This window comes from Phocoena phocoena, chromosome 4 (assembly GCF_963924675.1).
Source record: "Phocoena phocoena chromosome 4, mPhoPho1.1, whole genome shotgun sequence".
Lineage (NCBI taxonomy): Eukaryota > Metazoa > Chordata > Mammalia > Artiodactyla > Phocoenidae > Phocoena > Phocoena phocoena.
In genome coordinates this window covers 117,235,847-117,260,842 of record NC_089222.1, presented here as the reverse complement: position 1 = coordinate 117,260,842, position 24,996 = coordinate 117,235,847, and the positions used below count along the sequence as shown (strand labels likewise).

The following is a 24,996-nucleotide window of genomic DNA, read 5'->3' as shown; positions in this document are numbered from 1 at the left end:
TTAAAGTACATTTACTTAAAATTATTTGCGTCTTTCACATTCTGTGATAGTCTGTGACTTAAAAATGACACTCTGATAACTATGTATAAAACAGGTAACTAATGAGAACCAACTGTATAGCACAGGGAACTCTACTCAGTGCTCTGTGGTGACCTAAATGGGAAGGAAATCCAAAAAAGAGGGGATATATGTAAACGTATAGCTGATTCACTTTGCTATACATTAGAAACTAACACAACATTGCAAAGCAACTATACTCTAATAAAAATTAATTTAAAAAAGAAAGAAAAAACTTATTATAATGGTATATTTGAAAAGCAGGATACAAAATTGTGTATGCAATCTGACAAGGGTAATGTCAGGGATTTGTGTGTGTGTGTGTGTGTGTGTGTGTGTGTGTGTGTGTGTGTGTTACGCGGGCCTCTCACTGTTGTGGCCTCTCCCGTTTGCAGAGCACAGGCTCCGGATGCGCAGGCTGAGCGGCCATGGCTCACGGGCCCAGCCATTCCGCGGCATGTGGGGTCTTCCCGGACCGGGGCACGAACCCGTGTCCCCTGCATCGGCAGGCGGACTGTCAACCACTGCGCCACCAGGGAAGCCCCTCAGTGATTTTTTTTTTTAAAAGGCAAAGCATGAAAATAAAATGGAAAGAAAAATCCGCGCTCCCCCCACCAAAAAAATGACAGTCTGAAATTTTTAAAGCCAGTGCAGACATCACTCTTTCTCTCAACTCATGGATGAGACAGAACTCAGGTTTGGAAGACATATCTACACATACACAAATTTGAAAAATCAAAATCGTTAACTGTAAATAGCCCATATTTACATTTAATCTTTATTTTTTTCTAGTGCATAACTTAACGTAGCATATTGGTGTAAAATTTTTGCCATCCTCTAAGTGATTCCTAGATTTGTATAACTTGGAATTCTTATCATAATTGAACCTCTTCTGCCCAATTATTTGCTCATCAAGTATACCAGTTCTCTACTTCAACAGCTTTCATAAAAATCACCAATCATCTTTACAATGGAGAATATACTCAGCTCTTATTTCAATTTACTCCTTTTCAGTATTTAGCCCTATTGGTCACTTTGTATTTCTCCTTTTTTTGACAGTTTCCCTAGCTTGCAATCACATGCTTTCTTTGGTTTGTCTCTCATATTCTGAGTACTTAGCTTCCTTTGTAGATTCCCCCTCCTCTCACTGTTTAAATACTGAGAATTCCCAATGTACTGTTTGTTCATCAATAGGCTCTCCTTCTGGATGATCTCAATCATGCTCATGGCTTCAACTACTGATCTAGGGTCAGTGACCCTCAAATTCACATCCATAGGTCTGAGAGCTACTTTTCCGTAGATATTTTTTATGGGAATGAGTCAGGCACCGGAAATTGAAACTTCCCCAAACCGAATTCACAAAATTTTTTACAAGACCTAATCCTCTCAGTTAGCTGAGCCAGAAATTGAGATTTATGCAACACTTTTCCCAGTTCCTCAATTTCCTCAACCAACCAACTCTCTCTCTTAAATAGCTCTTGAATCTGTTCCTTCCTCTTCATCATTATCATTACCGCAGTTCAGATGGTAACCATAAATCTATCAGGATACCCAAAGAGCCCTTTAACCTCGCTCTCCGTCTCCATTTTCATCTCCTACATATCATATCCACAGAATTGCAAAGGTGATTTTTCTGAAGTGCAAATAGTATGTCACTCTCTATTTAAAATCCTTCCCTGGCTTCCCACTATCTTCAGGATGTCCTAGAGAACTCTTTCTGATCTGTCCTTCCAGCTTGATGGCTTGCCACACCAACACTCTGCAATGTGGAAGGGTCAGTTCTCCTCTGCCTCTGTGGTTTGTATATGGTATCTGCTCAACTTGGAATGCCACGTGGCTCACCCCTACACCTTTTAAATGTTGGGTTAAACCATTAATCACTTGTGAAACATTCCCAAACTGTGCAAACTTGGTTAGATGACACTCCTGAAAATTGTTTCTCCATCATGTTTATACTACCTTTTGCTTTTTTGGGGTAATTGATACTGTACTTCTTAATCTTTCTAATTCTACCATGAATTCCTGGAAGACAGGATCTAGGTCATTTATGTCTGCATTTTTAAAAGTCAGCATAATGTAGGGCATCTAGTATACAACCAAACTTTTCTTTTACACTATTCGGCTACTCTTGAGAACATATTTGTAGATCAAATTGGGCAATTTTGTTTCTACCAACTAAAGATCAAGAAGCATTAAGATGGGGCTTCCCTGGTGGCACAGTGGTTGGGAGTCCGCCTGCCGATGCAGGGGACGCGGGTTCGTGCCTCGGTCAGGGAGGATCCCGCATGCCGCGGAGTGGCTGGGCCTGTGGGCCATGGCCGCTGGGCCTGCGCGTCCGGAGCCTGTGCTCTGAGGCAGGAGAGGCCGCAACAGTGAGAGGCCTGCGTACCGCAAAAAAAAAAAAAAAAAAAAAAAAAAAAAAAGAAGCATTAAGATGATAAACTTAGTTTCATATTATCATAAAATTTCTGTGGGGAAAATAAATACATTTCTAAAGAAAGCTTCTGAATTTATAAAATTAGAAAAAAATCAACTCTTCTCATTTAATATGATGTAATTCTTGTGTTAAAGCCTTCATCACACATTATAGATGAATTACTCTATGAGAAGAATCACATTATATGTCTTACAAAAATGATTGTGTGTTTTAATAGTAATATACATAAGTATATAAGAGAGCATTTCCAGTAAAGAGTAGAATAATGAAACGAACAAACAGAAGTGTGAAACATGAACTCAAAAAAACTGACTTCTAACATCAGGTCAGTGTGCTCCTACATGGGTATCAATGGACAAGTTAATTCCTCTTCCTGAGCCTCAGATTTTCTCATCTGTTAAAGCCTATCCCATAGGACATAGGGGAGAATTAAATGAAATAAAATGTATAAAGTGGGTAACATATTTGATGGAGATATATATATATATATATATATATATATATATATATATATATATACACTTTTTTTTTTTTTTGCCCTTCCCTAGTGCTAACAGGGATACAAATCCTATAAAGGGGCAGCCTTATTACAGGAGTATTAGTAGTCTTATCTGTGGAACTATTTTGTATGTTACTATATGTGATTTTTTTTGTAATAAATAATATGAGAAGAAAAGCTTTACAAAGTTATTTTGTAAAAATATTCATGCTTAGATTAAAGGAATAACATGTAGGTGTCATTTCGCTCGGAATCTTCCTCAGTGAGGTATACTACAGATAAATTAGTAAAATTCCTACCTGCTAAACCAGGAATAGGTCATCTTACTGAAGAATGAAGCACTTTTCTCTGGACTGTATTTCTAAAATACAAAACAAAACAAAACAAAACAAAATATATATATATAAAACAGCTATTGTATGAAGAAAATGTCTTTATTTTACATTTGAAATATCTTTGTCAGCAAGTGGAAGAGTAGACATGAAATCATTTATGTTTCAGCTACGTTGATATCATAATCTTTAAGGAATACAATTAAGATATTCTTGGACAGTGGTTGCACTAGAAAAATTTTAAGATTTCTCCCAACATTACAACTGCTTACATAGCAAGAAACCATGTAGAAAAGGAAAATTATTTCTAAAATTCCCATTACTTCCTCTCTCTCTCTATAAATATATACACACACACACGTATATATATACACATAGCTCCTTGAATTTATATGACTGTGTATATATGTATGCATATGCTTATGTATATGAATACATATATACACACATAATTTAGCTTACATATATGTATAAGCTAAATTTAAAACATTTTAATTGCTAAATTAAAAACAGTTTTGGCTTTCTTCTGAAAAATAGAAAAATAATAGACTATAACAGGCATTTGGTTTACTAACTTCTGTATGTGTTTAATTACATAATTTGTATAAATGTATAAACATACACACAATTATATATTTATCACTATTGCATATTATTTGGGGAGGTTATAATATTTCCATAAAATTCTTCCCATTGACCTGGTGAGTTCAACCAAAAGAGGAGGGGTTTAAAAGGGAAGTTCTCAAAAGTCATAATTTTACATTTTTAAGGTCAGCATCAATCTGTGTCTTTTAAAAAGTTAAACTAATCACAATATTAAATTTCATTCTTAGAAATTGTCCCATATTTAACAATTTTTGCATTGATCCTCTCTAATCCAGTTCTGATTTCATATTGAAAAAGTGTTTACCACATTTTAAAAAATTCTGATTCTAGAAGTAATAAGTGAAACAGTGTTTCATCCTGTACAGTAAGATGTCCCGACTATAGAGGAGAAAACATAATACTCACTCCAAATCTGTTCTCTTAGTTATAGCAAACGCTATACTCTAAATCTTTGAAGAAATATATATGTGTGTGTGTATACACACACACACACAGAGTTGACCCTTGAACAACATGAGTTTGAACTGCATGGATTTGAACATTTGGATTGCTTTCAATAGTAAGTACTACACAATCAAGGGTTGTTTGAAACTGTGGATGAGGAACTTTGGATGTGGAGGAACAGCATATATGGAAAGCCGACTATAAGTTACATGTGAATTTTCAACTTTGATGAGGCTTGGCACCCTTAACCTCTGTGTTGTTCAAGGGTAAACTCTAATTTAGCAAATTGGTATCTATCCTTATATGATTGTTTCAAGAAGTAAATGCTGTGACAAACGTAAAACATTTATCACATGGTGGCTCCAAATAACCACGCAAACATGTGAACTATAAAATTGTCATAACTCTTGTTACCAAACATATTATTTGGAAAATAAGTATCAATGCATATATCAGTGGGGAAAATGTTCTGAAAACTCTCTGATTAACCTGGAAGCCACATTTTATTTTACAGGGAGTTGCCAATTTGATAACTGGCCACCAATGTGAAGATTGTATTCTCATCAAAAATACATATATTTCTGTGTCTGACTACAAACGGCTACAAATTCTTTGCAGCTTTTCCCATCAAGAGACAGACTCTATTTCCCACTCCTTGAATCTGGGCTGGCATTGCTTCTTGTTTTGATTATGAGAATGCAACAGGAGTGACATTAAGGGAACTCCAACTCTAAGCTTCAAGAGGCTTGCTATGCTTGGAACCCTGAGTGAACCGCATGACTGAGACCCAGCTAACCTCCTGGAGGATGAGAGACCACATGGAGGAGAACCAAGGTTCTCATCTGGTCATCCTGGCCAACAGCTTGAAAACTGCCAGACATATGAGGAAATAGGTCCTACATTATCCAGCCACCAGCCAACTCTCCAGACGATAGCACATGCTGAGAGAGCTCAGCAGAGATCAGCCAAGGTAACCCAAACAAGGACATGATCTAGCTGGTCCAGAGAATCATTAGCTAAATAAAAAAGGTTGTCGTTTTCAGGGCCAAAGTCTTGCAAAGCTACTAGATAAGGTTACTTTAGCAGGTCAAGAACTGTGTATTTGACTTAATATTTGCTCTAGGTCCATTTTCCATGTCAAAGCATCTTATACGAGGCTCTTTGAGTCCTCTGGTAAATAGCCTCCTTAAATGTGGGTCAGGCATCTTATGCTGAATTTATTACAGTGAATTCCAAGCATATTTATGTCCCAGAAGAAATGGCAGGCAGGTAAAATATCTGGTAAATGTAATTAAGCCTTACCAAGCACCAAGAATGTATAAATGACTTCTCAATAAATGATTACTGAATTCATAACATGGGTCTCACTGAGTTTCTTATTGATATATTGCTGCAAAGCAACATCTATGTTAAAAACCAGGATATGACAATTCTGACAGTATCTTCCAATGTTCTAATTTACTCCCATCTTCTCCATTGGCCGTTTTGCAATCCTTCTAACTCACCTGTTCTCTCTCTGACAGCACTTCCTCTGCAGATGTAACTGACACCAAATGATTTCTCATTTTTTTCATCTCCCCAGGCCCACTACAGGCCTTTGTTTTCTAAGCTATTTTATTACCTTTGTACTTATCTACCACTGGGCATATAGTAGGCATCCCATAAACACACCTTAATATTAATGACTTATGGGCAATTTTCATTTGAATGGTGGTCCTGTTATTTCTGAATTATGATGGAGGAGCAGAAAGTTTAGCCCACAGCAGAGCTTGGGTCCAGGATTTAGTGAAGTGTGTTGCTCTCAATCTTCTTTGGGTTCAACCTTGAGATGCAGCCTCCTGAGGATGTGGTGTGATTGCTACAGTTAACAATACCTCATAATCCCTAACTTCCGGTGCTTTCCTTGTGGGTATTAAAGGAGGGTCCTGGGAATCGTGAAGGAGTTATGGGAAAGTGTCTGTACAGGCTCACAAAGAAGGGAAAACATCTAGAAAGCAAAAGGAACTTATGTTTCTTAATCACTTATTCTGCGCCAGATTCTATACTAAGTATATTATTAAATATAACATGTCTTTGTGGTGGGACTATTTTTGTCATCCCCATTTTATAGAAGAGGAAACTAAGGCCTAGAGTTTAAAAATACTTGCCCAAAGTCCTCCAACTGAGAAGTATAAGACACTGGATTGGATCCAGTAAATTCATTCTATTTTCCAGTCATAATTCTATACCCTCAGCTCTACCTGTTACACACTGTTGCTGTTTGCTGCTGCTTAGAAACACCTTTCTTCTTGTCCACTTCCTTGTACTTCACGTCTCCTGGCTACATCTTACTTGTGGTCCAATCCTCGGTAGGATTTATTGCCTTTGGTGATTCCTCTCCTCCATCCCAACCTCCAATGCTCAGATTCTTGCTCTGTGTTAACATCATTTAAAGGCTCTTCACATCTGCCCTCTCTGAATTTACCCTCACTCTTACCTGACTATCCAATCATTTGCCTACAGGTACTTCTCTCCTGCTAGACTTAGTTTCTCCGGAGGACAGAAGCTATGTTTGATCTACATTTATATTTCCAGGGCCCAGCTCATAACATGTTCTAGATGAATGAATATATGAATGAATGAATGTTAATCACTGCCAATAAAAATTTTTAGAGGTTTTCTATTCATGGGTCACTATGTCAGCCCTAGAAATTCAATCAGAAGGTCAAGTTCTTGGCTTACAGGTCAGGTTGGGATTTCTACCTGAGATCTATTATGTCAAAAATATAAAGTCTCAGCAATGAAATGTAATCATACAAGGTTTTCAACATGCTTTGAAGCCATCAATTTTTTTTTAACTTGGCATCATAGAAGTAACAAATAGAAAATGAGTATTTTCAATCTTGCCCAAATGGATTCTTGGTCCATAAAGCTATTGAGGTTGAGTAATAGTCAAGGAAATAAACATTGTTGGAATCTTAGAGGAAGAATCCATTAGAATTTGGGGTGAGGGAATTGTCTGAGTTTTATAATTTCCCACCCCACCTATTTGTAATTCACTGCCTTTGGCCACCTCTGTGGTTAGACTAATGATGTTAAACCAGTGTGTCTGATTAAGCCTTCTACGTCTAAAATAAAATAGGTATATTGTCCTGGTGGAGCGCTTGCACATTTTTAAGGGACTTATTCAACGCCTATATTTTATAGATTTAAATATAATTTGCTTTACTTTTAAAGAAATTTATAGTTTCATATGTAATCAGAAGAATAGCTATCATATTCATTTGACACTTGGAGTTAATAACAAAAGCCAGGATTAGAACAAGGTCCTCTGAAATCTGAAATCTTTTTTTTTTTCCTTTTTAGTACTACAGAACTACATGTGTTAAGGGCTAGTTCTAAGACCCGGTCTTGTGAGGTGATGAGAAGTAAAACAAAGAGAATTTTTATTAGGGAAATTGCTCCTGATACACAACGGCAGGTTTCATTTCCCTGTACTACTGCCTTAGCACATGACTTCTATTGTGAAAGGAGCAAGTGTTATGGGGGCCGGGGGGGGGGGGGGGGGGGTAGCAAGGCACAGTCAAATGTCTGCAGTTTTTGGATTTGCCCCAGGCCTCAGTGTCCCAACACCATGTCAGTTGACACACAGAATTTATTTATCCCAGATCTCTCCTGTGGTTTTAACGGGCTCTATCACTGGTTTTAGAGTCCCATCCCAACCTCTACTCCTTCAGCCGAAGTCAGGTCCATTCATTCCTTTCTCAAATGTTTGCTTCTGTTTGCAAACAGTGGAGTCACTTAGACCTTCAAAGATGCTGCTTTCTCTCCTCCAGCAGCCACCTTGACTGAGATCGCGCTGGCTGAAGTTTCACACCATCCTGGGGTCTGATCTCAGCTCTCCCGACTGTGTGTGTGTCTGTGTGTGTGCGTGCGCGTCTTAGTCTGTGCTGTCCCTGTGTGATTACGACAAAAACAGGGATCTAAGACACCAGTTCGCGTTTCAGGGTCTGGACAATCAGCTCTCCCCGCTTCCCCTCGCCGCCAGATTGGCCAGAAAACCGTCCCGCCTCCCGAACCTCCACCGGGAATCTTTACCTGCGCCTCGGGGCCTCGGGGGAGCCGCTGGTAGGAGCCGCTGGCGCTCCACCTCCCCAAGCTGGAAAACATGGTCCGCGCGGGCTCCCGGCGACGGGAAGTGGATAGAGGTCCGCGGCTGTCACCTCTCTTGGCTGGGGATGGTCAATTCGGCGCTTGGAAGGTGGGAGGACGCGAGCACTCGGCCCGGGAGTCAGCTGTCGCCCTACCCTCCACCAGCCCTTCCAGCGAGCGCCCTGGGCGGCGGCGGGGAACGGAGGGAGGAAAGGGCGGGGCGGAGCGGGAAGAAGTGGGACCTTCTGCAGAGGCCAAAGATCTCTGCCTTTGGGGGAATTTGCACTTGACTCGGTAATTCTCACTTCTCAATTTCCAGGGTTGCTCTGTTAGAAAATGTGTCCCTTTATAATAGAAGCAGAAAGCTCTTTCTTCCTTGGGATGACATTTAGGTGTTTGCAAACAGTGTTAACAGCTGTCCCCTACAGAAAATTGTTAAGGACAACAGGTTTCAGTAGAATTTTACAGAGTGAACTAAGCTGCAGGGGCTTTAAAATTAGAAACTAATGAAATGCTTCCCTTAGTATTACAAAATAATAACAGTATAAGGAATCTAAATTTTACTTTTCAAATTAATCATAAAGCTATGTAATAAATGGGAAAACTTTGTAGTATAGGATTAGCAAAGAACTAAATGAAATACATGACATAAATGGGGATATGAAAATTAAGAAGAATAGCATTTTGACTTTTAATAAATATTGATGGGACATGAACCTTGTATAAATAAGTATTGATGTATGCAACAAATCACTTTCCATGAGATGTGTCTAATGGTCTAATGAAATAGTTTGTTTCAGTTCAGTAAGAAGGTGAAATAACAGAAGAGGGAGTAATTTTAAGAATTCTGTATAATGAGGATAAGGCCATGTGATAATTTTACAAGGATGGGTACTGTGTTTGTATTATGTTTCAGGACCAAGGAACATTCTGTCTGCTTCTTGAAATTAATGTTAGAGGTAAATGGAAAGAATTGAGTATATAGGAAAAGAAAAGGCCAGCATCCTTGAGAAAGGCGTTCAAAAGATGTTACTTACCGGGAGTTTTAGCGTGCCCACAGAATGGATCAAACTGAGGTACCAAAAATGTCTGCATGAGGATTAGACCAAAGGATACCTCATGGAATTAAAGTCCTGGGGAATATTTAGAACATTTATTTGGCTTTCTTCCTCCCTTCAGAGGGTATTTGTCTGGCCCCATGCAAAGAGGAAGTTGTAGATTTCACTTTAAAATAAATGTGTCTGTGAAGAATTGAGGTCGAAGTTCAGGACTTAGAAATTTTGTTTCATGTCTTCCAGAACTTTTCACAAAATCACATACCAATTTGGGGACATCTTTTACTCAGCAGCCTCAGCCTGAGGGGCCCTTTCTCCATCTGCACTTTTAAACTATTCACTCTGTGGATTCTTCATGGAAAAGGCAAGGTGTTATAGAGATAGTTCCTGCTTTTTTCAGCTATAAGGAAAGAAGGAACTTGAACCTGAATCTGAGGGGGAAGCCAGGAAGAAGAAAAGGCCTAGAAATAGCTCAGGCTCCAAACTCAACATATGTCTACCTTCCTCCGGTTGGAATTAATCCCCTCAGGAAAGGGCGGTTCTAGCAACTGGAAACAGACAGATTTTCATGAATACTCAGCTCTTTAAAGAGACCCAGCTCCTTGATTGGTGGGGAAAGAGGAATCCCTAAGGTAGTGGAATAGATGAAGTTAGAAAGGCCTATAGATGTGTTGGAGCTGGAGTGCTGGAGCCCCTACCCAAAGGGATTGAGGGAAACATCTCTGGCAGCCCCACAAAATTACATTTTAATCTCAAGCTTCCGCAAAAGGAGATACAAGATAAGACTATGCTAATGAAAAGGAGGGCATGAGTTTTGGGGTGTTTGTTTGTTTTTAAGAAAGAAATTACAGTTTTTATTGCTTCAGTGCTTAGTTAAGGAAAACTCAGTGAAGTATTCAGATTTGTCTAAGGAACAGAAGATATTAAATAAAATGACCCTGGCATAAACAAACCTTATCACAAAATTAGCATTCTGATTCACTGAATTCTCATGCTAGCTGAATTGTGAAATAAATATTTCCTTTTGCAGCAAAAAAAAAACAAAAAACAAAAATCATAGACAGGTAAGGAGTGGAACGTATTTTATGTCACAATATTCAATTTTTTAGGTCGCTGGAAAGATTCCTTAGTAGGGTTCTTACCTTTCCAGGGATTCTGCTCTACTTTACACGTTCTGCAGGCACTGTACCTCACCCTTTCTTGTTGAGGAGAGCCTCATAGATCAGGGTCAGAATCCCTGAGACTGATTAAAAGTAAAACTGAAAGAAAGAGCTGGCTGTTCCCTATTGTTACCTGGGCATATGGTTGTCACCGTGGCAGAAAGGGGACAATTCTTTTCTTCAAGGTGATTGCAGGTTGTATCTTCATGGGAGGTGAGGGATGGAATAGACGTTATTTTCTTTGTCCTTGTTAACCTTGGTATTAAAATTGAATTCACAACTCTTCGGTTCTTGGCATACTATCATCGTTTTGTTGAGGACCATTTTTATTTTATTTTGTTTTATTTATATTTCCCCACCTTCCTATCCATTTTCCCCACCATAAATCAACTTATCTGGAGTAACACATAAGTATCTTTTCAATTCAACTTCTACACATTTATTGAGACACTTCTTTATATTTAAAAATTCTATGGTGCTGTTTCACCTGTTTCAAATATATATACAAATGGTATTTTCCTACAAAGTTATTGCAATACACCTCCCTCCCTCCCCGCATATTTTTTCACTTAACGTTATTTGTAGAGCATCTACCCATGTGAGGCTACTCACACATTGTTCCCGACTGCTGCGTGATGTTTTGTTCTATGCAAATACTGCAATTTCCAGGAACTCAGAATGTGATTGAGCACACAGGCTCCAAGGTAAGACTGCAGATGCAAGTCTGGCACCACCATTTACCAGCAAATCATTAACACCTCAGGGCTCACTTTCCCATTTATAAAATGGAATAGTACTGCCTTCCTCATAGGTTTGTTGTAAGCACTGCGTGATTTATTCATGTAATAAGTAAAGCATTTAGAACAGCAAGGGCACATGGTAAATATTGCATAAATTATTATGATGATTATTACTTAGCTAGTCACTTAGTGAACAATATGTAGGCTAACTCCAACTGTTCTCCCTCATGGTTAGTGCTGTAAGGACTCTCTTCAGGACTGATATTACATTTTTCTTAGATCAAGCGTTCTCAATTTTTGGACTCAGGACTTCTTTACATTCTTGAAAGTTATTGACTACCCAAGTAACTTTTGTGTGTGTGGAGCAGCTCTACTGATATCTATGTTAGAAATTAAAATTTTAAGTGTAAAATTTTTTATTAATTATTTAAAGATAATAAACCCATTACATGTTTTCGTAAATGCTAAAAATTAAAAACAAAGATAACAGGGTTCTCAGGCTATATTCCAAATCCACCACATCACAGAGGAGGTGACCAAGTCAGGAGAAAGTTTGATGACTTTCCCAACATTACAGTCATAAGGAAAACTGAGGAAAAACATCCGATTTCCTTGAATCCAGGATTCTTTTTGTTTCTTTTTTCCACTTTACCCATCTGATACCCTTTCATTTTGCCCCAAGTAGCTACTGATTTGCAAACATAAGAGAGAAGATGCAAAGTCTGCTCATTTTTACACTAACAAAGAGTAACACAGTTTATTTGTGATTATTTTTGTTACGATCCTAAAGTTGTATCCACATGACTTGGCAAAGAAAGGAATTTCCAAATATTTTCCAAAAAATTTCTTCGGATCTCCACTTCATTTTGCTGAATGCTGTTCTTTACTTAACTAATATATTTCACAGGCATTAATTTAGTACCTCTGTGTGCTAGGCATTCTGGAAGGTGCTAGAAATGTAATGAATCATTCCTGTCCTCGTCAAATTATGCATTAGTGGGAGAGACCAAGAAGAAACAAGTACACCAAAAATAAATAAATAACTAACTACAAAATGTACAGTGCAATGAAGAAAATGAACAGGATGCAATATCAGAGAATAATGAACCAAGACAGGCACCTCCTTCCAGACTAGTTTGGTGAAGGCTCACAGGTTATGACATGATAAATACACTGTAGGGAGCCATAAAAATAGCTGGAGGCAAACTATTTCAGGTAAAGGAATACTACGGACGGAAGCCTGAATTCTTCTTTGTGTTTGTTTTTTCATACATTTTAAGATGTAAATTACTTGAAAAATATAATCTTCCCATGACTAGGTGTTGCTATACCTGCAGCAGGACTGTATTCTTTATTTCTCCACCTTCCTTCCCCATCATCATCTGAAGCATTATTTGATTTGTAAGGAGGTAAATATGGGATAAAGTCCACATTTACTGTACTTAAATGAACATTTATTGAGCCTTCTCCCACATATCTGTATGGGATTCTTTCCGGACATTCTGTACATAACGCATTTCAAATAGATTTGAATATTTTTGCTCAAACTCGTGTAGGATGCTAGAACCGAGCCCGGGAGTACTTTAAAAACTTAATAATAGCTAATATGTATAGTGAATTTATTACATGTCAAGTATATACTAAGATATTTACATTCAATATCTAATGAAGTCTACAAAACCAAACCCATGCATTTTTGAGAAAACAAATAACTTGTAAAGAGTCATATGGCTGTTAAGCCAAGAGTTGACCAGAAGCAGTTTTACCATCAAGGTAGTCAGAAGGAAGGGAAACAGTGCACTCAAAACTCAAGAGCTGTGGTGGTTTATACGTACATTCATATTAACACAGCTAGGGAGGATGGTGTCAAAAGGCGTGGGGTTGTTACCATAGAGGAGGGTTCTAGGAGAAATACATTTTCTCCCTGTGTAAACCCTGTCTTTCAAAGGCAGGGCGATGCCTGTGAATTAGGAATACTTTTCTGCATTTTCCATAGTTTAGGTGAATAGTCATTGAGTCATTCATCAGTTATTCATTGATTATCTATTATGGGATAGGTACTGTGCTAGGTGCTGGGTAAAAAAAGGGTGGGGAAGTAAAATCCTGTCTCATAACACTTACAGTCTAGTGTGTTTGGGGGAAGACAATAAATAGATAAATGAGGAAATGTTTTGATGTCAGATAGGAATAAATGCCACCGGGAAGAAGAATAAGGAGAAGAGGAAAAGGAATATGGATGATGTTGTTGCATACAATGTTGTTGTATGGTGATCAGCAAAAGACTCCCTGAAAAGGGGTCTTTCAGCAAACACCTGAGTAGAAAGAGGAACAAGGAATGTGGTATTTGGTAATATTCAAGGAAACCTTGACATGAAAACTTGCAAAACAGATGTCAACAGTTTGGAGAAAAGCTGGGGACAATTGTGGGGCACTTTTCAGAATATCCACCTCACTATGGTTCTTGATGGCACAGTGGACGATATAGTGCGGACACAGAGGACCAAACAACCCTGATCCAAAGAAAGATTTATTAAAGTTGGATCTGAGTGTGAAGATGTTTTAGAAATACATCAATTGACTTGGTTTGCTTCTATTTATCTTTTTTACGTAGGCACAATAGCGATACAATAAAACCACTGTCTAAAGTCTAAAGAAGCTCTCTAAAGAAGTATAAAATAACACATCTAGTAGATAAGAGAACATTGTTTCATAGTTTCATTGGTAGTTTTATTGTTTGTTGGTTTTGTTTGTTTAAAAAGTATCATTTCAAAATAAGGTTAATATCGTTTAAGTACCTAGAAGTAGAAACAATAGAAACGCAGATGTAGAGAACGGAGTTGTGGACATGGGCGGTTGGGGGATGGTGAATAGGGAGATTAGGTTTGACATAAATACACTACCATGTGTAACATAGATAGCTAGTGGGAACCTGCTGTATAGCACAGGGAGCTCAGCTCGGTGCTCTGTGATGACCTAGATGGGTGAGATGGGGGGCGTGGGAGGGAGGTCCAAGAGGGAGGGGATATATGTATACATATAGCCGATTCACTTCATTGTACAGCAGAAACTAACACAACATTGTAAAACAATTATACTCCAATAAAAAAAAAAATCGTGTGTATTTAAAAGCTTGAAAAAGAAGTCACAACAGGTTGTGTACAATTTCTGCCTCTTTCCCTATCCCCGCCTGGGCCAACATTCTCCTACTTAGAATCACTATCAATCTTTATCTGTTAAAGAAAAGGTGGTGGTTATGACACAAGAATGTAATCATTATCTTCCCATTAACATTAACAAGATGAATTTATAGGACAAGGGTGAGCTATAGAAGAAAGTTTTATTAATTAGGCTGTAAAAATGGCATATTAATGAACAGAGAGAAATCTGAAAAGCTTTAGATTCTTCAGACTATGGAAGTGATTATCCTTAATCATAGTAAATTCCTACTAAAATATAGACACGGTTTCTCCCCCCTTCCAGTGATTAGTTGGGAATTAATTTAAGGATTAATGAGAAAATTTTATTTTTATTCAAATTTGTAAAAAATGGAAGAGAAAGTGAAAATATATCATTTAATATGTTAAATTTATCCCTTTTTAATGAGCTGAAACAATCTAATTAAATCTCACATTAATTTGAATTTAAATGTCAACATACTATGTATATTTGGAAATAATAATTATATTATGAATATATTAAGCAAATTACCTAAATGTATTATCTCCCAATTTTATGAATTGAACATAAAAAATATTTTTTAAAAAAGCGAAGAAAAAAAATCACCAAAACTCCATATCCCCATGATGGTCACTCTACGTGTGATTTTCTGTGTAAGCACCGTTATTGTAGTTAAGTGCATTTTACCAGGATTACATTTAAGTTCTTCCTTTTGCTACAATGATTTCGTTTTGCTACATTATCTACATAATTATCACTTAAAAAAAATCAACCTACTACTCTATTGTGCTAATGCAGCAATTTAATGAAGTAATGTCGATTCTTCAAATTTTAGATTATTTTCAAATTTTTACTGTCACAGAGGACCTAGTCATAAACCTCTTTGTGCAGAAAGTGTTTTTATCCACTTCTTTTTATTACTTCCTTGAAACAAATTACCAAGAATCATTAGTTCAGGAGGTTTAAAATTTGTATTGGCTCTTGGTAACTTTTGGCAACATTATGTAAAAGTATACTACTAACATTGTTTCCAGGTCATATTTATTTCTAAATTGATTTATTTATTTCATCAATTCTGCAACTCTCCTCTAGTTCTATGGATAATAATGATTGTAATGGTGTAAACCCCACTAACAATGATAAATTTGTCTAGTTCAAAACATGCCAGGCACTATTCTAAGCACTTAATATAGAATTGTAATGGAAAATTATAGATTTTTGTATTTAAATATACTTGCATTTGATTACTTACTCTTTCACTAATTAGCACAGTGACCTTGGGTAAGTTACTTAACCTCTTTGAGATAAGCTTTCCCAGTCATACTATGCAAATAGTATTAAAAATCTTGCAGGATTTTTGAGAGGATTGGTTTTCTTAAGACTTGAATTTTTTTTTTTTATTTAACCCTTTAACCTGACTGGAATTTATTTCTGAACATGTTAAAATTTGTGTAACTTTTTTTCTAAATTGTTAATTGTTCATAACATTGCTTATTAAATATTATCCCTTTGCCAATATTTAGTGATATGTACTTCCTTATATTTAAATTGTTATATACAATTGTATGTTTATGAACTTTCTATTCTTTTTCACTGATATATTTTCATGCCAACACAATAATACTTTAGTGATTATTGCATCCAAATATGTTTCATTCTTTAACAGGCTATACTTTGCTTGCTAAACTCACGTTTTTTATTGTTCCGTTTGTTTCAAAGCACTATTTCACGGTTTTGAAAATTTATTTTTACCAGAAAATTTTAGAATTATGTTCTTGAGTTTCAAAATAAGTGTATGGGGTGGGGTTTTGTTAAATGCATTCATTAACTTCAGGAGTACCGATATCTTTTCAATATAATCAAATTGTTAAGGCTTTGTGGATAGTTGCTCAATGTAAACAGGTGCAGCAGTCTCTGTAAATGAGACCCTTGGGGAGAGAGGGGCCCTCCAGTGCTCCTATTAAAATCAGTCAGTTTTAATAAATGTTTTCACTAGAACAAAACCCATGTGTGATTGTATCTACAGAATTAACTGAAATATATTAAATCGTGTACCTTTTTTGAAATATACAGAATATGCATTCTAAACTATTCCAGTTAAGTATAAAATTTGCAATCATATTTTAATTATCAAGAGTATAAATATTGGTATATTGAACCAGAATGTGGCATTCATAAAAAAGCATGAGGAAATTAATTCTGACTAATGAATTAAATCCTGATTTAACTGAAATCCGTTTCAATTTAATTATATATGCCCTCAGTGTCATGCTATTTAAATGGAAGATAATAACATGGCATTTTATAAAGTTGATTTGCATGAAATATTTAAATAAGAAAAAGGACAAACTTACCTTAAATGAATGGCTCAAGTTATACAGTACAATTTTAATATTTTAGACATCTGTTCACAAAATTTAAATTTGTTAAATAATAGTAATGATAATTAATATTATTAGCATTCATTTAGTGCTTCCTACATGGCAGGCATGTTCTAAGTGCTTTCTTTGTATTCATGTTATCTCAGAGTAAACTTATGAGGAAGAAATTATATGATCCTCATTTTATAATTGAGGAAACTGAGGCACAGAAAAATCTAAGAACCTTGCTCCAAATTATACAGAGTGAGTGTTTGAACCTGGGTTGTTCTCCAGAGACTGTGCTTTCAACCATTTTGCCCAGAACAGTTAAATCCTTTATATAGTCTATCTTTCTTCAACTTTGCTTAGCAATTGCTTTTGATTATCTATAGATTTGTAAATTTTAGCTGAAATCCTTTACAATATTTTGACTATTTATTTCAGCTGATGAGGGATTCCTAGAAAAGATCAAACAAGGCTTAATAAGTGTTCTTGTTCAGGATTAAAGGCTAATCAGAGAACAAACCAGTGAGCATATAGAATGCATTAAAAATAGAGCACAGCTTTCAAATATGACTTTCCAATTAAAAGTATGACATATGACTATAAAGTATTGCCCTTTTGCCCATATAACACTTTCTGATTTAATTTCAAGACTATTTTATGATTTTATAAAAATTGTATCAGTAGAGGTCTATAAAAGATGTAAGGTATTGGTTTGACCTTTATTCTTTCTACACCAAAAGTAAAATAAGCAGTTACATTCAGCTCCTATGTAGAAGCAGGGGGCTGTCCAGCTCTAGCATTAACAATTGCAAATTCAGCCTTTACCTTTCTCTGGCCAAGGATGGCTGGTCGGGAGCAAGTCATCAGCCAATAGGAGCCCCCCAAGTCAACTATATATGTTGCTTGAGCACCATCTTCTGGACACTTTAAATAGCAACCAATCTGGGAACACTAAGATACCAGAGCAAAGTTTGAATTCCAAATATACTTCCCTTTATGCCCCTGTGTAGTAGCAATCCATTTCCACTAGCTCTTCGGAATTAATTGCCCAGGCAGGACATTCACCTTCTTCTTTGCCTACTGATTCGCCGGGATGAGGCGCTTCAAGTGGCTAGGTGGTAGGCTAAACTTCCTAGTTTAATGGAACCATATTACTGGGTCTCCTGGTGGAAGAATTCCTCCCTTTGGGAACCAAGACCACTAAACTAGCAGAACCACAAATCCTGAGGTCCCTAAGGGCTCTGACACAGCTACTTAACTCTGCCATTGTAGTGTGAAAGCAACCATAGACAATGGTGTGGCTGTATTATTACAATAAAAGTTTATTGAACAAATAAGCAGCAAGCTGAATGTGGCCTGTGGTCCATAGTTTACCAACCCCTGATATATATATGATACATCTCATATACATATATCTCCCCAATTTTTTGGTAGATAGATACAGATACATTTAGAGATAGAGATAAACATGATAGATATAGAAATAAATTTCTAGTAGTAAGGAGCGTCTACTTGGCTGCTGAGACTGTTTTATCTGCCACCATGAACCAATAACCCTTAAAAGCCCTGTGCTAATCTTTTTCTTAAAACTGTGGTGTGTGTACATGTCTGTGTGTGTGTATGCATGTTAAGCTAAAATCTTCTGTGATAACTAAACTTATCTTGCTACTTAAGATTGTAAGATTGATTCAAATCCCAAATCCACATCTTATGAAATATTCAAGGGGCTCCCTAAGACTTCTGGGAATACCCAGCATAGTCTTGGTCAGTGTCATCTTTACTTTCAAACTCCTACTTTAACTAAATTAGAACAAATAATTTATTGCCACTTCTCCACGACTTGTTAACTCAAACAGTGAACTCAGAGTTTCCTTATTTTCTACACACACACACACACACACACACACACACACACACACTTTACTGAAGGCCTTATCTGGCATATCTGACTTTACTGATGTTCTGGACAGATGACCTAGGTTGACCTAGACTGCAAAGTAAGAATTTGAAATTGAACATTAAACATTATCTCATGGTGCTTTCCACCAACAAAGGGTCCAGTCTCACAGCATTTTAATCAGCTCTCTCCCACACCATCCTATTCTGACACATTTTATTTTGTATTTTATATTTTATTTTACATTAACACAGTTCTGACACATTTTATTTTCCCAACTTCCTGCTAACTATTGCCCTCTAGTGGCTTCTCAAGGTGTTTTCCTAAACACAGACTTCTCAAACCTAAAAAGAACTCAGGTGTCAGCTGTTCAGATCAACTCATCTTTAAACATTTTGCTTGCAATAGACCAAACCAGTATTCAGCATAGTCTTTATATAACTTTACATTGTAACTCATTTAAGTTATTGAGTAATAATTAGGAAGATATTATTTCTCCACAAAATTTGTCAAAATATGGCATCTCTGATAATAAATGATCTGTCAATGAACAATATCAAAAAAAGATATCTTCCAATAGGGTAATTCACTCAGCCACATTTCATAGTAGTTAATCTTATTTTGTGTAACACAAGAAATAATGAAAATTAGAAGGCTTAAAGGAACCATATTGACGTGTTTGTTGTTTTTGTTTTGTTTAATGGTACTGGCAACTGGATTTACTACCCATCTATAAAATTCTGTGGGCCAGAATAATATGTTTTAGTCTCAATGATCAGATCTCAGCCAAATACCTTTATAGACACTTGTGTGATTAAAAATATATTTTGAAAGAAAGCTGTTCATTGTCACATTGTTCATTGTCCTTTGATACAACTCAGGTGGGCTCCCTGCCTGAGAGGGAATGTTGAAAGGACTCCTTATTTCTTGGAGCAGAGCTGTAACCTTGGCTTTTCTCCTGCTGGTCTTCAAAACAATCAAATATGTCAAGTATCTGCAGTTAAGACACATTATAGGTGCTTGTGAACAAGAGATCAGTATTCAGGAGTAAGCTCAGAGATGGAATATGAACTCAGGTATGATTCACAGAGGTCATGATGAGATATTTTTGACAAAGAGCACAGTGAGAGAAGAGCAAAGGGTCAAGGAGATTTATTGATCAGTCCTAAGATATACTGAGTGCCCTTGACTCTGGACCTTTTACTAGAAGCTCAATGTCTAAAATTTCTTGAGTTAAGACTCTCAGAGTGAAGTTTGATTTTGCTTAATATTTAGTTGACTACTTATTATGCTTTACTGGATTTGGTAATTCAGACCAAAAAAAAAAAAAATCCTCCACACAGGATTAGTGGGATTAATAGCCAAACTCTGTCTTTAATGGTACTTACAGAACCCCAGGGACGTGCCAATGGTTGGAACTCAAGATGAGGAGTCCTATTCTCTGGAAGTAGTTTTCAGTTTGCCCTATTTGTTTTTGGGACTGGAATGATTTTCTCAACCTTCCTTTGACATCTGCTGGGTAGGATCAGTGATCCTGTATAATGATTCTATATTCATGAGTGCCATCTATCTTTTCAGAAAGCTCTATGATTATAATATTACAACTCTTAGACACATGTAAGACGTAATTTTTCTCTTTTCTACTTCTCATTGCAAAAATGAATTTTGTAAGTGATTTTAGGTATTGCTATCTCCATGGTAGCAAAGGGGGTGATGAATCAAAACATTCATGTTTTCTTTGCATAGAGAAAACTGGAGAATAAAGTGAGGTGTCCCTACATCATCACTGCACTCTGGGATATCCAGATAGTTACCTTAGATTATGTTAAAAAGAATTTTAATTTACTATTTGTGCTGTGTCACATTGTAACAATCTGACTATGCTAGTTAGATAATGGGTAAACAATTTAAGGGAATGAGATACATTTCTCTTTTCCTGATTATGTTTTCCAGGGTGAAAAATATTAAAATTCATCCTTGCACTTGAATTGGAGAATTGTATAAATTATCTGTCTCAATAGATAAACACAGGCATAGAAATATGGAAAACTGAACACAGTTATAGTATAGCCTTGTACACATTAATATTGAAAGCTATTAAATTGTGCCGCTGTGTTGAATGTTTTTTCATTTTCGTGCAACAGAATTTTGCTTTTGCTTTTAAGAACTGAGAAAACATCAGTCCTTTTCCACACCCCCTCTCATGATTACATGTCAAATTCTTAAATTAAATATGGCATGTTAGATTTTTTTGTAGTCCAGAGGGTAAATAATATGTACTGAACATTTGTAAGATATCTAGGACATTCTTAGTTTCTTTATCCTTAACATGTGGAAAAGATTATTGTTTCCCACTCTGTGTATAAATAAACTAAGAAGAGAAATTGTACAAAGTTTTATTGCTGCATGTTTCTATATTTGATTTGAACTGGACATAGATTTCAGATATTCAGTTTCTTGAAGAAATATTAAGGATCTGTTCTATAGGGAATTTAAGATGACTAGTACATGGTAATTTATGAAAATGTCCTAAGTAACGATATAAATTAATTTAATTGCATATGTTCCTACAGTAAAATTGTTTTTCATGGCATCCTGACTTAAGTACCTAAGTATTAGTAAACAATGATATCTTCAGATGAATGGTAAGAACAATGAATACACAGTCCATTTGATTCAAAGTTACTATTTATCTCCCTTAGAAGCTATGGTGAAGGAACAGATGAACTTGCTTTCATGATATGACTGCCACTAAGAGAAGTAATCAAGACTAATGTGTTTTTTTCAATAAGATGTTTACTCTTTCCGTTTAAATTAATTGTGCCCCAGCAAGTATTTAAATGCTTTTCTTAGTAAAAGATAAAGTAAATGGCAGAATATATCAGTAGTTTAAATTTTGAAAACATAATCAATCTTTTATACAGTATTTTTCCCCACCCGGTTGCTTTGGTTTCCTTTTTACATCTCATGAATAAAAAGCATCTAGTTAATGATCTCTTGTCTTTTGAGAAAATGGCTATAATTAATTTGCCTCACTCAACTTCTAACTCAGATAACCGATTCTAGAAACAGAAGAAAATAAAAACTCACAACAGCCATAGTAGTAAACCTAACCGAATTTGGGAACATTTTCTACAAACTGCCAGGATGATAGAAATGAGAAACCAATTAGCTCAGTGATGGGAAGCAGTAAGCCATTCTCTCTGCATCCTCTGCCATTTTCTTCCTGTTTCAGAACCTGAAGATCTTTATCAAATAGAAAAATTGACAGCTATTCTTCTACTTCCTAGATGCTACCTTGTGATGTCAACATCTACGACCCAACTCAACTTTTTCTACATCTAATTAGAGACCAAAATTTCTGTAATACTAGTCGGATAGAACCAGGGGCCACCCAAAATTGAGACTGATGGTGTCAGCTTACTATCTTCTGCAATGCACACAAATAAGTATTAGAAAGAGGGATGGGGTCGGGAAGACCTCCGGTCATGGTACACACTGAGGGTTCTACAGATCCATGTGCATTATTCGTTCAGAACATTAAAAACCCAGGTGGTGAGTATAGAAAGGGCTCGTTTCATTCCTGCAGGATCCAAATAGATAAAAGTCTTCTAAGTAATGAAAGAGCATATGAAATCAGCACATGCTCCTGAAACAGTGTTCTGGATAAAGTCCCAATAAAAGAATGGAACTTGCACCCAAGTTGGATCACAATGGACATAAACTCATTCCTCGGTCCTTGTGATGTGGTAATCACTGTGCCTGGGAAGAGTTCTCCTTATTTAGGACTGAGTACATTTTTAAAAGAGGGAAATTAAAATGTATGATAAAGCAACAGAAAAGAAGTCTTTGTGAAATTTCAGAGAAAGAGGAGACTCCAAAAATGATTTACTTTAAGACATATAATGATCAGCATGTTAATTCTCCTCAGGACACAAGGTGTTTCCACATTAATTAAGCATGGCAGAAGACCACAAAGAGCGAGCAGGTTGGCATGAAGCTGAGTTAGACATGATAAAAAGGAGATGGGTGAGAAAAAGAGGGACTTAATATATTCCATAAATGAAAAAAAGCCAAATTGAAAGAAGAATACAGCATATTCCAGGTAAAGTCAATGATAATAAATTCGCACATTAAGATATCCTGTGAACGAAAAGGAATTAACACCTTGAACATACCTTCATATTTTAAGAAACAGAATGGTAAATAGAAAAATTCTAGAAGTATCAAGGCAGGATAACTAAGTTGCTTACAAAGAATGAAAGAATATTTTTACCGGTCTCTGAGTTCATCTTTGGAAATTTTTTTTCACATATTCATTGGCAATTTACTTTTCTTGTTTTGTGAATCACTGGTTAATATTATTTACTATTTTTAAAACTAAAAGATTTTAGTTTCACAACTGATTCATAAATGTTGGTTCTTATTTTAAAACTCAAACACTGTAGAAGTATAAAGGAAAAAATAAAAGTCTCTTGTATCTCTCAACCTTCATCATAACTCCTCTGAGCAAATCTGGCCACTTTCAACTAATGCAATAGGAGGACTAAAAGAGCTCATCCTTCTGAATCTATTAACTCCTAGAAATGTATGTCATTAAATAAAGTCATTAACAATCAGCAGTTTATACAGAGATGTGTAGTACAGCATTATCTATGTTAGTGAAAAACTTTTCAAATTCCTAACAATAAAGTAATGAAGCAATACTATGAAATGTGAGTTTCTCTAGTCTATATTAGCTCAGGGTTTAAAATGTGATCATATGAGCTCTAGTCTCTATCTTGCTCTTGCCCACACCTGTTAATGGAAAGACAGGAGTTGGTCTGTGAAGAGCAGAATTCTTGAAGTTGAAATATGGAGTGGTTACATTTTTTGGTAATGAGTCAAAATCTAAGATATGACCACAGGAGTGAGTGTATGAGGTAGGGCAAGAGTTGAGATCCTTAGAGGAGAGGTCAGGAAACTAAGGAACCAGGGCTTTGGAAGGATCAGCTAGGTGTACATTGAAATCACTGAGAATTTTGGCAGGAACAGCATTGAAGAGATGGACAGTAAGCCAGGAGTGAAGTTGGACAGGAATAAAGACGCAGATGTAGAGAATGGACTTGAGGACACGGGGAGGGGGAAGGGTAAACTGGGACGAAGTGAGAGATTAGCATTTACATATATACACTACCAAATGTAAAATAGATAGCTGGTGGGAAGCAGCTGCACTGCACAGGGAGATCAGCTCGCTGTTTTGTGACCACCTAGAGGGGTGGGAAAGGGAGGGTGGGAGGGAGGGAGACGCAAGAGGGAGGGGATATGGGGATACATGTTTATGTATAGCTGATTCACTCTGTTATAAAGCAGAAACTAACACACCTTTGTAAAGCAATTATACTCCAATAAATATGTTAAAAAAAAAAAAGAAGTGAGAGCACTGCAAATGATGCAATGAGAAGGCATGGCTGGTGATGTATCGCGATAGAGGGAAGAAGGGAGAGTGATTTTGAAGTGGCAATGCTGAGCAAACAGCCAGCCACCCCTCCTCCAGGCTGAGCAGTGTTCGGTGGGTGCCTCCACCAGAGAGGGCTGCAAGGGAACCAGTGTCCTTAGAGGAGAACTTAGTTTCAGTTAGAGCAGGTAGTTAAGGGAACAGGTTAAGGATACAGGGGGTTTTTCTACCGAATGACTATGAGTTCTAAAAGCACAGCAGGAAGGTTCAGGGAGTGAGAAGGAGAGGAACATGAATAAGAGGAGGGATGTTCAGATGCCTCATGGTCCCTATAGTCTGGGATAGGAGGGATGACCTGATGTGTTTTTTTGTAGCAACTGAAAGAAATCCAGATGGATACCATAATAAGAATCATCTTAATAGGCCCAGGGGAAATGGTGATGGAGGATCTGTGAGCACCAGGGTTGGTAGGGGGAGAGAGAGTGATGAGGCTCTCGCCAGAGCATCACAGATATGGAGCCCTCCTTTATTCTCACTGAGGAGGCCAGAGGGGGGGACATCTTGCCAGTATACAGCTGTCCCTTTGGATGGAACCCCCAATAATCCGGTCTACTGAGGGATCTAGAACTCTGATTTAACAATGAAAGAGCTATAGATT

General features: G+C 36.8%; 1 protein-coding gene across 1 annotated transcript in view; it reads right to left on the bottom strand.

The window, feature by feature from the left end:
- LOC136122079 (multidrug resistance-associated protein 1-like) overlaps window positions 1–5,949 on the bottom strand; it is an 83,370-nt gene extending 77,421 nt beyond the window's left edge. The window contains exons 1-2 of the mRNA XM_065875893.1: window positions 5,881–5,949; window positions 3,293–3,354 (exon numbers count right to left, since the gene is read on the bottom strand). Of these exons, the coding sequence (XP_065731965.1) occupies window positions 3,293–3,354; window positions 5,881–5,949 (131 nt within the window). The remainder of the gene's footprint in view (window positions 1–3,292; window positions 3,355–5,880) is intronic.
- Window positions 5,950–24,996: the final 19,047 nt, after the last annotated feature.